Raw genomic sequence first — 14,856 nt, forward strand, 5'->3', positions numbered from 1 at the left:
GGGTCTCTTTAAAGGGGAAAGAGGCGTGTGCATGGTTATTGGCTGAAGGCACATTCACCCCAGGATAGAGGTGGGGAGACAAGAGGAGAGGGGAGAGGATGCACAGACCCCTGCAGGAAGGAGGTGCAAGGGGCGATGGGGAGGAAGCTGCCGTCCATTCCCCAGTGACAGGGCAGCCGCTCTGCCCCAGCTGATCCGCCATGTGGGAATGCAGGCTCTGCCAACACCACCAAACTGTGAGGGGCCATACACTCCATATTTTCTGTGAAACCTCTTGATTGTTGAATGTTTGCAGCCACCTCCCCAGAAAAAGTTTAATTTTTCTGCAGGCCGAAAACATGGTTATGGCCCCAATTGAGTCCATGTCCCACCCCCGCTTTCTCTTCTATGATACAGGATTTCCGTACCCCACAGTCACTTCATCCCCTCAGACTCACCCTTCACGCAGGCATCTCCCTCCCAGGAGGCCTAAGAAAGCATTTCCTTTATGTGATCAAAAAGACTTTTCCCTAGACTCTGGGAGATCTTCAACTAGAAGATTTGAACCCTTTAATTGTAAGGCTTTGGTCTCTGGCCCACCCTGGCCTCTGAGTTTAATAGATACTGTCCTGTAAGCATATGGCTGATCCAGAGCAGCCCTACATATGAAGAAACCCTTGAGAATCCTTCTGAGGGAGTAAACAATCCTTCTGTGGTAAGTGCATTTCCTGTGGGCTTTTCAAAAAGCTGAAAGGAGAGGAGGTCTTGAATTCATAGGCCCTGGATGGGGAGAGGCTGGGTCCCTGGGGTCCTGAGCCTGTTTCCTCCCCACTGTGACTTCTGCAGCCCAGGAAAGCATGTTCACCTGCAGATGCTCTTGTGAGCCTGTTCTCTAGATAGAGGGTATCATTATTAAAATTAAGATTATCATTCTTTCGGTCCCCACCACGTTGTCTCACCTGCATTTGGGGTGGAGACTGAAACTGCCCCGGCTTGGCTGGTGACTTCCTTAGGTTTATTCTGGTCTTTGCATTCCAGTGCTGATGGCTGTGATGTGTTCTAACAACAAGGATAAATAGTATTACTGGGTCACTCATCAAATCATCCAATCAATTAACATTTCTCAAACGCCTACTATGGGTATATAAAACCATATACTAAACCAGAGACCCCACCTTTACCACCACCACCCCTAATGTATCCCAGCCCAGTCCAAGCTCCACCCTTGCCTGGAAGCTTGGGCTGCAGAAGGGATGATAGAAAATCTGAAGAAGGGCCCTGGCCCAAGCTGAAAACATCCTACTGTGAAAGTCCAGTGAATCTCATACAAAGGGAACAATGCATCGCAGGCGCATCAATTCCCCACACCCAGGCCCTGTACTCCAGGACTTTGCAGTGGCAGAAGGAGAGAGACAAGGTGCCATTGCCCACTGAGGAAAATGTGCTGTCAAGTGAACAATGTGTAACAAAGAAGGGTTTGTTGTGGGACCAGAGTACTCTTCCGTCACTGTCCATTGAGCATCTTTCCTCTGTCCAGCAAGAGGCTGAATGGCATGGGGCAGGGGTTCCAGTCAGGACACTGAATTCCACTAGGAGTTCCTGAAGCCTTCTCTGGTAGAACTCCAGTCCAGGGGTCACCACCATCAGGGATGGGGAGTGGGTATCAGGAAAGAGAGCCCACCTGGCCAATGCCAGGATTCCATCTGGCAGCTCATGGAATATGGACACCAGTTCATGGAGAACATGGGTGCTATTGGTAGCTTCAACAGGTTATTCCTTTCATGTGTTTACTCGAGTTGAACATCATCCCAAGAAATGATTCTTCCTTGGGAGAAAGTAACTTGGAGGATTGATGTATAGAATGAGTCAGGACTTTCAACTTCAAATTGGTGAATTTTCTTATTCATGCTTCCTTCTTACAGATGGATTCTCTTCCCTGTCCCAAGCTTTCTGGGGGCAGAGGAGAATGTTGGGGCCACTTAAATTTTTCTTCACCGTAAGTAATAAGCAAATTCCTCATTAAGCTTCCCTAGGGGCTGGGACAATGGATTGTTTGTCTTTGTATCCCAGAGCCTAGGACAGTGTCCCAAGCATTCTGGAAATGCTTGTGGCTTGGATAGACAATTAATTAATTGATTGATTGATTGATTAATTAATTTCATGAATGAATGAATGATGAAATATTCTTCCAACTGAATGATATTTGCATTTCTTTAACAACCAAAGGCATGAAGACTTCCAAGGCTCTTAAAAACTGCATGTAGATTAACCCCCTTTCTCTGATTCTTCTTTGTCCACAAATCTTCAAAAATTCTAATAGATTAATCAGATATGAATTATTTTACAAAAATAATCTTGCCTTTCCCAGAAAGCCTTTGGTTGAGTAATTAAGCATTTGATGACTCTTCCTTTTAGTTTGCTCAGTTTTCATTTATAAAATGAAACTCAGAATAAGTCCAAGTAACGGCAGAAGAAAGGAACGCTTTCTTCCTTTCAAAAACAACGATTTAGTAATGATGGCAAACACTTGAGCATTTGCCACATGCCAAACGGTTTCAACTATACGTTAACTCCTTTCAGCAACTCTGGAGATGGGTGCTATTACTATCCCACTTTACACAAGAGGAAACTGAGGCACAGAGAGCTTAAGAAAATTGCCCAGGATTGTACAGCTAGAAAGTGTCAGAGCTAGGATTTGAGCCCAGGCCATTTGGTTCCTGAACCCACACTCTAAATTGTTGAACCATCCATTCACGCTTTGTAACATTTGAGACAATTGAAAAAGTTTGTGGAAAAACAGAATTAAAAAATAATACAAATCTTTCCATGAAATTCTTGAAGAACTCTTGTATATTAGAAATTATGAAAGAAAGGAGGAAAAGTCCAGGCCAAAGTCACCAGTGTATATCCAAGATAAGAAGTTATCCTGAAGAAAGTATGATTCTTAGCTAAATATATAGATTACTTTGCAGTGTCCTGTTGGTATAATTCGTGGCCAAAACTAGAGTGCTTTAGAAACTACAGTAATATTACTAAAACCAGCAAAACGAACATTCCATAGTAGGTGGACTAAATAAAGGCATAGGAAACAAATTCAGTTTCTACTCATGTTAGAAAATTAAGCAGGGGCTTGTCAATTAGCTCAGTTGGTGGGGGTGTGGTGCTGATAGAAAATGAAACAATCAAATCATTGAGCAAATGGTTTTCTGATACAAAGACGAAATTCATCTGAAATCATCAAAACAAATCACACTGACTTAAAATCCTGGGCTCCCGCTAAGAAATAAACCATAGAAGGAAACCATTATTAAATTGAGCCATTCTGGGCGGTTATTCCAATTTGATCACTAGAGATTAATATTAAGGCACTCAAAGATTCTAAGCTCTATTGAGATCATCAAGCAGAAGAGGCTGGCCAGTTAGTCAAGTGGTTAGAGCACGGCCTTATAACCTCAAGCAGAAAGAAGGAAAATCTTGTTAGTAACAAAGAACCATACCTAGAGAAAACCTGCAGGGAGAAAAATCCTTTCACGGCCACTATTTTAGTACTATCTTGAAAACAGGGGTTGAAAAAAATAGCAGAAAACAAATGATGTTAAAGTGGGGGTGGGAGAAGGAAATACCCATGGAATTAAATGGTGTAAAATTTTAAATGTTCTTCAAACTTTTCCTTTTAAAACGTACTTCTCTGTGGAAAACATTGTACTGGGTGCTATGTCAGCTTGGGAAAGATTAAGGCAGGATCCAGCCCATAGTATAGTTTCTGAGACACCAGGAAAAGGTCAGAAGATGGGCCTGATATCATCAAAGCCAAGCAAAGGACAATACCAGCAACTTCTGCTGACGTGTTCTCAGCTGACCAAAGAAGAAACCGAGCAGCTTCAGGCTGGACGGTAGGCCTTCTAGGACATGGCCACTGTGCGGCAGGAAAGGATGTGGTGGGAGGCCAGGCTGTGGCACCAAAGAACTCCTAAGAGCCACTCCAAGAGGACAAACAGAGGACAGCAGGGGAAAGGAGAGGTCATTTCTCTGCAGCCCTCCAAGGCCCCAGACTCTCCTGTTTTATATCTAAAGGCCATGGTGAAATGTGTGGAGAAAACTGAAATGTAACCATTCCTATGAAAAAGGATAGAGACCTAAGTGACTCATGCCACAAAAAAGAGTTACTAAGTAACAGAAGACATCAGGTCAAATAGTATCATTACTACACGTGTGAGTGTGACTATGTAACTAATGCAAATCGCTTATTGTTTCCTGGCCAAGAAGGGAGAATAGAAAGCTGTATTCTAATAGTGAAATCATAGAGAATGGTAATAAAAAAAACATGAGATCAATAAACCAGTACAGGTATGGTGAAGACAGGGGCTTTTGCACCTGGAAGTGGGAATGTACGTGGATACAGCTATTTCGGAGGGTAGTTTGCAAGTACAAGTATACTCCAAAAGTTCGCAGGAAAATTGAATTAAAAGATAATACAAATCCTTCCGTGAACTTTTTGGAAGTAGTTATTAAACGTTAAAGCATGGGCTCCTGTGTTAAATACACAAGATTTTCATCTCTAAATATCCAAATGAAATACTTGAATATGTGCTCAAAGTAGCATGTGCAAGGATGTCTGGGGGCACTGGGAATGACCTAATGGTCCATCACGGAGGAATCGTCAAATAAACAATACTTCGACTATGCTGTGCGATATTTCACAACCGTGAAAAAGAATGAAGCAGATCTCTATTTACCTACATCTCCAAAACATATGGTGAAGGGGGCAGGGGGAGCAAATTGCAAAACAGTACAGTTGGATCTCATTTACGGGAATTTTTTAACCCACCAAATTATAGACTCCTACGGGTATGCCCAAATGCACAGAGCACAGAGCATAGAATGAAGTCTGCAGGACACATGCCAAGATGATGCCAGTGGGTGCCAGGAAGGAGGAACATCACTAAGGAGGATTTGGGACAAGGGAAACTTCCCTTATATCGTTTTAATTTTTTACAAAAATGAATTGTTACGTGGCACAATTAAAAATTAAATCTTTGGAAATCTTAGTTCTAAAACTACCTACGCAATCAAGTGTTCACAAAGGTTGGAAGTATTTTACCAGCTGTGATTACTTCAACAAGAGCAGGTTCATTCAACAAATATTTATTGAACACCTACTGTGGGCCAGGCACTGTTCTAGACTCTGGGGATATATTAAAAATCCGTGCCTTCATGGAGTTTATTTTCCAGTGGAGTTACGGCATCGTCTCCTTTGGTGGGGAGGAGTCTGTGGAAGAGAGGCGTGGGGAGATAAAATATGCTCAGAGGCAGGGGCATGGCATAGGTGGGCTCTGGCCATCTCTTCTAAGACCACGGAATGAGGAAAAGATGTGAAGGGCTTAAGGCTTTAGTGCAGGCCCACAACATGTGCTGGCCCCTCACTAAGCAGTCTCTGTGTCTGCTCCAACCGGCTGCACGAGTTGAGGTATATGCTACTGGGCAGCTCCTGTGCCACTCCCTGGCCTCCTGGAAGGCTTGAGAACCGGGAGAAGAAGGGCAGGGTTGTGGCCAAGTTCTGGTCTGGCTTAGCAGCTCCTGAGAGTCCCCTTCCTTCATGGGGCCATTTACAATGACGATGGCTGAGAGTGAAAAGGTGAGAGGACAGAAATAGACGGCAAGGGGACAGTGAGTGAGTGGAAGAAAGTGTGACTACAGAGGACAGGAGCATGGTAGGAGCTAACTGTGCCCCAACTTGGCCAAACAGAGCACAGAACATCTCTCCTCATGTGCCACCTGGCACCAGACCGAGGCCTGGCCAGCCCTCACTGTGCTGGGAAGCCATGTGGGAGAGACTGCTGGTCCTCACTTTCCTTTCCCACACCAGGCCACCTGGCATCCAGCTTTGCATCCTGTCTGAGTGGAAAAGAGTAGGGAACAGAATAGTGTAGGTGAAGTGACTCAAGAGGCCTGACAAAAAAAAGTGGAACTGAGTTTGTGGTTTACCTAAGAGATTAAACACAGCCTAGTTGTACACACACAATTGAAGGTGAGATGGTGAAGGGGATCCTGTATCCCAGACCAACAGACGGATGGCAAAGACAGAGCCTTGGTAAACACAAAGAATGACTCAGTAATGGTGAAATTGCAGACACCCTTGACAAGCCAGCAGAGGAGATATTTCAGGCTAGGGCAGCCTTTCCTGAGGCCTTCAAATCAGACCTCACAGGCACCAGGTTGCCCCACCTGAGCCCGGCCCAGCCAGCTTCCCAGAGATGCCAGTTCACACGGGTGCTAGAAGTAGAAGGCTAGGGTAATCTGATTGATACAGAGATTCAAGTTGGCTAGGAAAGACTGGCTCTGTCAATGATCAGAGTCAGGTTTGAACCTGTTCCTTCCAAACCTACGTGCTGTCCCTCAGACAGCCCGATGGTGAGACACACAGGGTGTGGTAAGCAGCTCCAAACTGCCCCAGTGATTTATAAAATCCAAGTGGGTTTTAAATTGCCATGCCCAGCTGACCATACTGGAAATCAAGCTAAGAAAACACCTCAATGTCATTTCCTTTCCTCTTTGAACTAAGAGAATCAACTGGGAAATTCCTGACTCACCGTTTCACATAGTAAATAATCCTTTTATCTCACCTTTGGCTGGGAAGAGTTTGCTCTCTGTGGACAAGGAACCAGCAGAAGACATCTGTGCCAGCTGAGCTTTAAACACATTGGCGTTGAGCTGGGAATGCTCACTAGCTGTAAACAGACTCTCAAGTCCTTTCTTTCCTGACAGCTAGATGTGGACATTGCTCAGACATACTGTATGGCATTAAAACACGTAATTCTATGTCCCCCATCCCCAGGAGATTTCTGGTCTCAATGCCTCAAAATCTACTTTCTAGAAGGACTTTGCCCAAACCTGAGAAAAATAAACACATTTGCCAAACCCCGGTGTGAATGTGAGTGCTGTCCACTCCAGACATCACAAATGCTCTCCTGCGCTCACCTGTCAGCATGTCACAGCCAAGTGCTTTGCAGCAAATACACAAAGGCTTTGCCTCATTCTGCAGTGGTCTGCACTGGCAACAGGGCCACTGTCACTGTGTCTGCCAGGCTCAAAGAGAACAGTGGGGCAGGGAGGAGGCCAGAGCACTTGACTGCAATAAAGACAAGGCCAGCCCCACCTTGTTCCAGGTGGAAAACAAAACTCTCCATATCCTGGCTTTCTGGGTCAAAAAATTCACCAGGAAGGAAGGGAGGGAGAGAGAAGAAATGAAGGTGTTTGTTTGTTCTACTTTCTTAATAAAACAAAGCTTGGTTGGGGCACTCCATCTTATCAGAGAGATGCATATTTTTCAAATGAATAAAAACCAAACTAATAGGGAACAGAATAATCAAAGCCATACTTCCCAGACTTAATCAATGACGGACGTTTCAGAGGTCAGCCACTAGTTTTGGACCAAACTGATCAGATTTGGGGAGCCTCCTCCTCCCCCACACCCCTGCTTTCTTCCACTCTCCTTCCCCCAACTTTTATTCTCAACCTTCATCTGCCTGCCCCGTGCAGCACCCTTCTGCACCTGCTCCGCCCAACCTTTCTCAGACTTCAGGTCCTCAACTTCTGAGTGCACGAGCTTTTTTTTTTTTAACCTCCTTTTCCACCCCAGCAAGGCAGCCCTAGGTGCTGCAATGGTGTGGATCTGAAACTGGCCAGCGACAGGCAGCAGACTTCCCATCCTTGACTGCAGCTAAATTCTGACTCATCGACAGCTCACAGAAAGCATCCGCTTTGCAACCCTTCAGCAATAACTTATTAGAGAATCGGTTCCGGTGTTTATTCTTTTGTTTTTCAGCTTTTGTTTACTTGTGTTTGTTTTTATCCTAAGTATATGCAAATGCCTCAGAGACCAAGGAACGACACAGTTAACGGACAGAAGGAAAATTGGACCGCACGTGATGTGACAAGATAGTGATTCCACGGCTTATCAAGTTTCTGCCATGTGCCAGGTGCCTTGCACTGTGCTGGAGACATATGAGAGTACTTCAAAAAGTTCATGGAAAAATGTGTATTATCTTTCTTTTGGCAGCTAGCTGGTACAGGGATCCCAACCCTTGACCTTGGTGTTATAACACCACAGTCTAACCAACTGAGCTAACCAGCCAGGCCCATTACTATCTTTTAGTTCTTTTTTTCCACAAACTTTTTGAAGTACCCTCATTATGGTGGACAATCAGACTGCATCCCTCCCTCACAGAGCTGACAGTCTGATGAAGGAGGCAGATACACAAGAAATCAGTCACCGATAATTTAATGTGAACAGTGCTGAGAACAGGAAAGTACACAGCAACACGAGCACATGAGACAGCTGGGGGACGTGGGGGGTGTCAAGGAAGGCTTCCAGGAGGAAACACCTCCTAAACTGAAGCCAAAAGGATGAGGAAGAGAAGCCTGCTTAAAAGCCAGGTGTTGGAGAGAACAGGTAAGACTGCTGGAGGGCTGGCCTGTGGCTCACTTGGGAGAGCGTGGTGCTGACAACACCAAGTCAAGGGTTAAGATCCCCTAACCGGTCATCTTTTAAAAAAGAAAAAAAAAACACTGCTGGAAAGAGCAGAGTGTGGCCGCAGAGGCCAGCTTGAGGCTGCAGAGGTTGACAATGGCCAGAGTCAAAAGTAAAGGAGACCACCAGGTCAAGCATGCCCCGGGCCTTGGCCAGGGCATGGGAAGCCTGGGAATGCAATGCTCAGAGCCACCTCCCCAGAGCTTTTCCTCCCTGTGTGAACCTGTACACAGTTCAGGCTGCCTTACGAAAGCATTCCTATCTCCTTATGAACGTCAAGCAAATGCCCATAAATACAAAACAAGTGACAGTCCAAGCCATGCTGGGGAGAGCAGGTGTGGGACACGCACTGACTCCCCATGCTTTTTCCTGTACTTATCTCTGCCACCAGCAAAACCCTATCAAAGATTCTCCATGATTACCTAACAAGAATATGGCAAATGAGCTTCGGTCACACAGGATCCAACCATTTCCCCTTTGGAAATTGTGAAAGAACAAAAGCGATCGTTTGCAGAACATGCTGTGCAGGCTTTTCACCTGGGTTGCTGGCAAGGTCTGGAATCACCATCCAGTGGCAAGAACCTGCTTAATCCAAAGTGTTTATTTCCTTTTGATAAACAGTAATGTGTAATTTCCCATTGTTAGGGACCATAATTATTGCAAACAAAGGGCAGGCAACCAAAAACAGTATTTAGAGGGAGTTGTTTTCCTCCATAAGAAGACTGCAGTTCAGTTTAAAAAATAATTTCAAAAAAAAAAAAAAAAAAAAAGTCCTTGGCTCAAAGCATTGTCGCTTACATATGATTCAAGAGACAAGTAATTTTGGGGAAAACACGGTGTTCAAATAGATAGAGAAGAGCAAAAAGCCACCCCCTCCCTGCCAGGCCTCCCACCAAATTTGACCCATGCTTATCCCACCTAGAACTCCTCCCACCCACAGCCTAAATTCCTAGAATATATTTTCTAGGAATTTAGACAATCCGCAGGGGCTGCCTCCACTCTCTCACCTGGCTTCCCTATCTGCCTTGAGGGCCCACTTGAAATTCAAGTTGTGAGCCAAACTTGCAATCTTACAAATAGAAAACGCCCTGGCATTATTCTCCCCTAGCTGCTCGCATTCCAGCCCTGGCCACTGGACGCGAGGGACAGAGGCTGGGCTTGCAGCCATGCACACTTGAGGAGACCACACATCCAGGTAAAACACACCAACCCAGGCCACAAGGCACTGTCAAAAGCCTTTCCCTTCACCTGGGCAGGAGCAGGGACCTTAAGGCAAAGCCTCTCCCACATAGGGGTCAAATGACCCTGCTGCGGCCCAGCATTCAGGGACTGTGTCAGGCTCCCAGACAGGCTCCCAGACGAGAAAGCAAGGTGGGCACCTACTCATGCTGTTGGTGAGGCTTTGTTGGTGTTTTGGAACACTCTCCTGTTCCAAAACACCCTGAGCGGGCCTGCTGATGGGCGGGAAATAACCACTATGAGAGACCCATCCCTCAGGGCCCAAAAGCCCTCTTTTTAAATGCAAACGTTCAAAAGTATTAACACGTATGACGCTGACACTTTCCAGAACAGGAGTTTCTCAAGGTACAAAGCTTTCTTTTGAAGAAAGCCTGGATAAAGGGAAAAGCTTGAGACGACCCACCAGGGTAAGGGGTGAGCTCCCGCGACCACGCCTTGGGAGGGGTAAACCCGGCCCCAAGCAGCTTCCCGATGGCCTCCCAGAGTCTTCGTCCCCCCCTGCTCGGCCCCCCTTTCCTCCCCTCTGTGCCCAGCACCGAGTTCCACCCGGCCCGCCCCAGGGAACAGGGCTCCCGGCTGCAGCTGCAGGGAGAACAATCTGCCCGGCAACGGGTCACGGGACCCGGATGCTGCCTGGTGATTGGCCGGTCGGCCGAGCGGGGCGGGGCGGCAGGTGCCCCCTAGAGACCCGGCTCCCTCCCTCCCTGGACAGGAACGGCGCCGGGATTGCAGAATGGGAGACTTCAGAGCGTCGTCAGGTTTCTGTTTGGAGCAGGGGACCTTGTCTCGGTGTTGCAAGCGCGCTGCTCTACTTAGATGGTAAGTTTATTTGGGGCGCCGGTAGGGGCTCATGGAGATGGGGAGTGGGGCTAAAATCCCTCCAAGCCGCCCTTTGGCACCGTCCCGGCTGCCTGTGAGTCCTCTGCCTCCTTCTCTGCCTCCCTCTCCACGCCCTTTTACGTTCCCCGCCATTCATTCCAACGCCCGCCCCTCCCCTCGACCCAGGGCTCTGCCCTCGCCTGCTGCCCTCTCCCCCCCCAACCCCCGCCCCACCCCCACCCCCGCCGCACCCGCCTCTGCCCATCCCGGGCTTTCTCGTGTTTCACTTAGACTTCTTCCCCCGACCCCCATAATCTCCGGAATGAAGAGCTAGTGGTCCGAGCTCGGGGATGCCCCAGCTCCTTCCCCTTGGGCGAGACGCCGGGCTGGGGGTGCAGCTGCTGCACCCCACCCAGGGGCAGGGAGGTCTTCTGCTCTCTCCGCAGATGGCTGGCAAGTTCTCAAGCCGGGCCCAAATCGGCCTCCGCCCTGGAGCCAAGCAGGGCCGGCAGGTGAAGAGATCCAAGGGAACACTGTCACGGTTGGGCACAACTCTGTTCTGCCCAGAATTCCTCTCTGGAGCCCCCTCCCATTTCCAGGCTCTTTCCCAGAGAGGGGGCTCAGCCCCACAGGGCCCCAGCTGGCCGCAGGGGTGTGGCAGGCCTGGTCTGCCACAGCTGTGGGGCAGCGGGTCCCGTGGGTGGGTTAATTATAATGCATGTGTGCTTGCTCCTAGTTTCTCCCTTGTTTATTAGCATCGTGGAAGAGTGAACACTCAGGAGGGGAAGGACCCAGGGTGGCACTGGGCAGAAGAGCAGCAGCAGGGGCTGGCAGCCTCTGAGGAGGCTGATCCCAGGCCAAGGCTTCACTCTGCTTGATACCTGGAGCCCACCCTCTGCCCCCAAAATGGGCAAATGGGTGTGATGTACCAGTCTTTCTTTTCCGTTCAGGGCTGGACCTGAAAACTGCCAGGCTGCCAGGACTTCAAGTTTCTTTCTGAGTCCCCTGTGCGCCCTTCTCTTGCTCCCCTAGCTTCACCCTGCTGAGCCTCCCCCACACACTTCTACACTTTTCCTCCTGCTGTCCCCTGCCTGGAATGCCCTCCCCACACTCCTCTCCAAACCGTGAAACAATTATACACTGTCACTAACACAGTCTCCCCGGTATCCGAGCAAGCAGACTGCAAGCATGGGTTTCCCGTGACCACACCCCGGTGCGGTGTGCATCCCGACTGCTATTTACTAGCTGCCTGATCCTGAACATGTCAACCTCTCTGAGCCTCGGTTTCTTTGTCTATTGAATGAGAAAAATAATACCCACTTCATGGAGTTGTTGTGGACATCAAGAGATAAAGCATGTAAAATATATACACAAAAGCTAACAAAGTATTCATAGTAATAGCTAACACCTGTAATATTTACTATATGCTAAGCACATTATATATGTTTGTTTACATCATCGTCATGACAATGCTATGAGAGAGGTACTGTTTCATCCCGATTTTATAGCTAAGGAAACTGAACACAAGAGAGTTTCGATAATTTGCCCAAGGGCACACAGCTAGGAAGTAGCAGAACCGATAGGTATTATTATTATTATTATTATTATTATTATTATTATTATTATTCTCTTATTAGACTGTAAGGATGCTCCTATAGGCTCACTGAGGAAAGGGGCTTGTCACACAGTCACTGTTTAATACCTACTTTTGTGGATGGTAAAAGATCCAAGACCTTACACAAATTTCAAGAAACATCTTCCATTTTCTCCACCCTCTGAAAAAAATTCCCAACTTCCTCAGGGAAGCCACAATGGCATCACGGGGAAGAAACAAATGTTTTAATCAGAACGCTTAGGTTGACCTAGGCAGGGTCACCTCTGCTTTCTTGCCTGGGTGGAGCTAAGAACCTAGTGTGTGATCTCAAGGGATGAAACACTTTGTGAAAGAGAACGCCCTGTCCAAGGAGAAGGTCTTTGCACTGGTAACCCTTTCCCATCCTTGGCTCCACTACTGGGAAGTTTTTCCATTAGGGCCAGGCCTCAAGCTTGTGGTGGAAAATAACAGAGGCATTTAAAGGGAAATGAAACCGCCCTCCTCAGCAGAATGTTCCCCACACATTTGCTGTGGCCTGTGGTAGCATTTCTGCGGGGAGCATTCGGCCTTAGGAAGCACTCACAGCTGCCGGGCGCCACGGAATTCAGAGGCTGGTAAACAGCACATGGCATTCCCGGCCCCATGGCAAGCGTTCATGCACGGAATTCTTTGTCCTCTTGAGGGAAGACAGAGAGCTGCTCTGTGCCGCAAATCCAAAGCCAGAACTACATTTTCGAAACCCCCAGCCTGAGAGCACGCCAAGGCTAAGCATGCCCCCCGCCCTTTAAAGTGTGCTTGTGAAATAAACTTGCCCAAACTTGGACTTCTTTTTTGAAAACTTGGGTTTACTTGTTAATTACAACTGGAAACATGGCAACGTTACAATCTCCTACTTAACCAAGGAATCAAAATTAACATACCTATCATGTGCCTCCCGAGGTGATGGACTGAAAAAGACCCAACATCACTTCTGTGGTATTCCGGCCCCAAAATACATAACTTGAATCTAACCATGAGGAAGCATCGTCAGACGAACCCAGACTGAGAGACATTTCTACAGAACCACAGGTCCTGTACACTTCCAAAATTACAGTGTTATGAATGACAACCAAAAGCTGAGAAACTGTTCCAGACTGAAGAAATAAAGAGACCAAGACAACTAAATGCCATGTGGGATCATGGATGATTAAAGCCTAAATGGGAAAAAAGACATTGCTGTAAGGGAAATTATTGGGGCAATAGGTACAATGTAAATATGGACTATATATTAGATAATGTATCAGTGTTAGGTTTCCTGAATTTAATTATCATATTGAGGTTATATACAACAATGTCTATATATGCTAAAGTATTTAGGGGTAAAGGGTCATGATGATATCTGCAATTTACTCTCAAAAGATTCAGCAAAAATAATGGTAATTATAACATCTACATATACAGAGGGAGAGATTTAAGCAAATAAGATAAATGTTAACAATGGGTGAATCCAAGTGAAAAGTATATGGATATTCATTATATTATTCTTGCAACTTCTCTGCAGGTTTGAATTCAAAATAAATACACTTTTTTTAGAAAAAAAGAAACTTCAATTACATGCTTAGCTGCATCTCCCAGATAATGTTCCTTAATGTTACAGCTAATGCACAATACCAGAGATCTAAGGTGGGACTCTGAAGTGGTATGTGTATATTAGCAAAAAGCAAAGTCCTAGTGGGTGCTGACCCTTTTGCTTTAGGATGCTGGAGACATAGAGCATTTCGATAGTAGTGCTGCCTTTGCGCAAAACATTTGAGACTACTTTCCAACCACATGGGAAAATTAGTTGCATTACGTTATAATCATGCCTTGCTTTTTACCCAAAACAGTCCACCCACCTAATTATCCTGCCTTGCTCCCAAAGGGATCATAGACTATTAGAACTGGCAAGGACCTTAGAGAATACCTTATCCTTGTTACAAATAAGGAAACCGAGGCTCAGAGATGGACCTTAATATGTCCAGGGCACAGCTAATCCCACTGACTCCCAGGCCATTGCTCTTTACAAGTCCTGAACCCTAGACTATCTCCCAGTCCCTTTGGCTAATTGCAGAAATCAAGAAAGGAAAGATTTGTGTTTCCCCAAGAAAAAAAAAATTTCTTTTAACATACCCTTGACTCTGAGGGCAGTTCCAAAAGAGAGGGAACAAAAATATTCTTAACAATAGAATTTTCATGAAAATAAGTGTGGAGCCTCCCAAGGTGACTACTGAGAACAGAACAACGTACCTGAAACACATTCCACATAATTGTGGCTATTTGAAGAAACCTCAAAACATAAAAATTCAAACTTACCAAACAGTAAAATGGGAGCATTAAGACATTGTCCTGGTTATTCTCTATCTGCCCACTCCACCTTCAGGCCCTCTCTCCCTACTTCCCTGCCCTGCTCTGTGTCCCAAGAGGTTGATCACCTGCAGCACCTGGGCCCCCTGGCCCCCCAGTGGGGAGGCACCAGCAGGAGGAGGTGGAAGTCAGGGCATGTCTCTGCTCACATGGCAGGCAGTTCTGGCAGATGCTGTGGTCCCTCCTCTACCTCCCACTCACTGGACTCTAGGAAGAATCTGAACCCTTGACCTTGGTGTTATCAGCACCATGCTCTAACCAGATGAGCTGCTTACTGACCAGGCCATCAGTCCCTTTATTAAAGTCTCTTTGG

At 46.6% G+C, this 14,856-nt stretch overlaps 1 protein-coding gene across 3 annotated transcripts in view; it reads right to left on the minus strand.

The window, feature by feature from the left end:
- The window catches only part of AHNAK (AHNAK nucleoprotein), a 105,587-nt gene that overhangs the window by 57,987 nt on the left and 32,744 nt on the right, over positions 1 to 14,856 (minus strand). For all 3 annotated transcript variants that reach the window (XM_063092651.1, XM_063092652.1, XM_063092650.1), the window contains exon 5: positions 939 to 1,038. In XM_063092651.1, coding sequence (XP_062948721.1) covers positions 939 to 1,038 — 100 coding nt within the window. The remainder of the gene's footprint in view (positions 1 to 938; positions 1,039 to 14,856) is intronic.

This window comes from Cynocephalus volans, chromosome 4 (assembly GCF_027409185.1).
Source record: "Cynocephalus volans isolate mCynVol1 chromosome 4, mCynVol1.pri, whole genome shotgun sequence".
Lineage (NCBI taxonomy): Eukaryota > Metazoa > Chordata > Mammalia > Dermoptera > Cynocephalidae > Cynocephalus > Cynocephalus volans.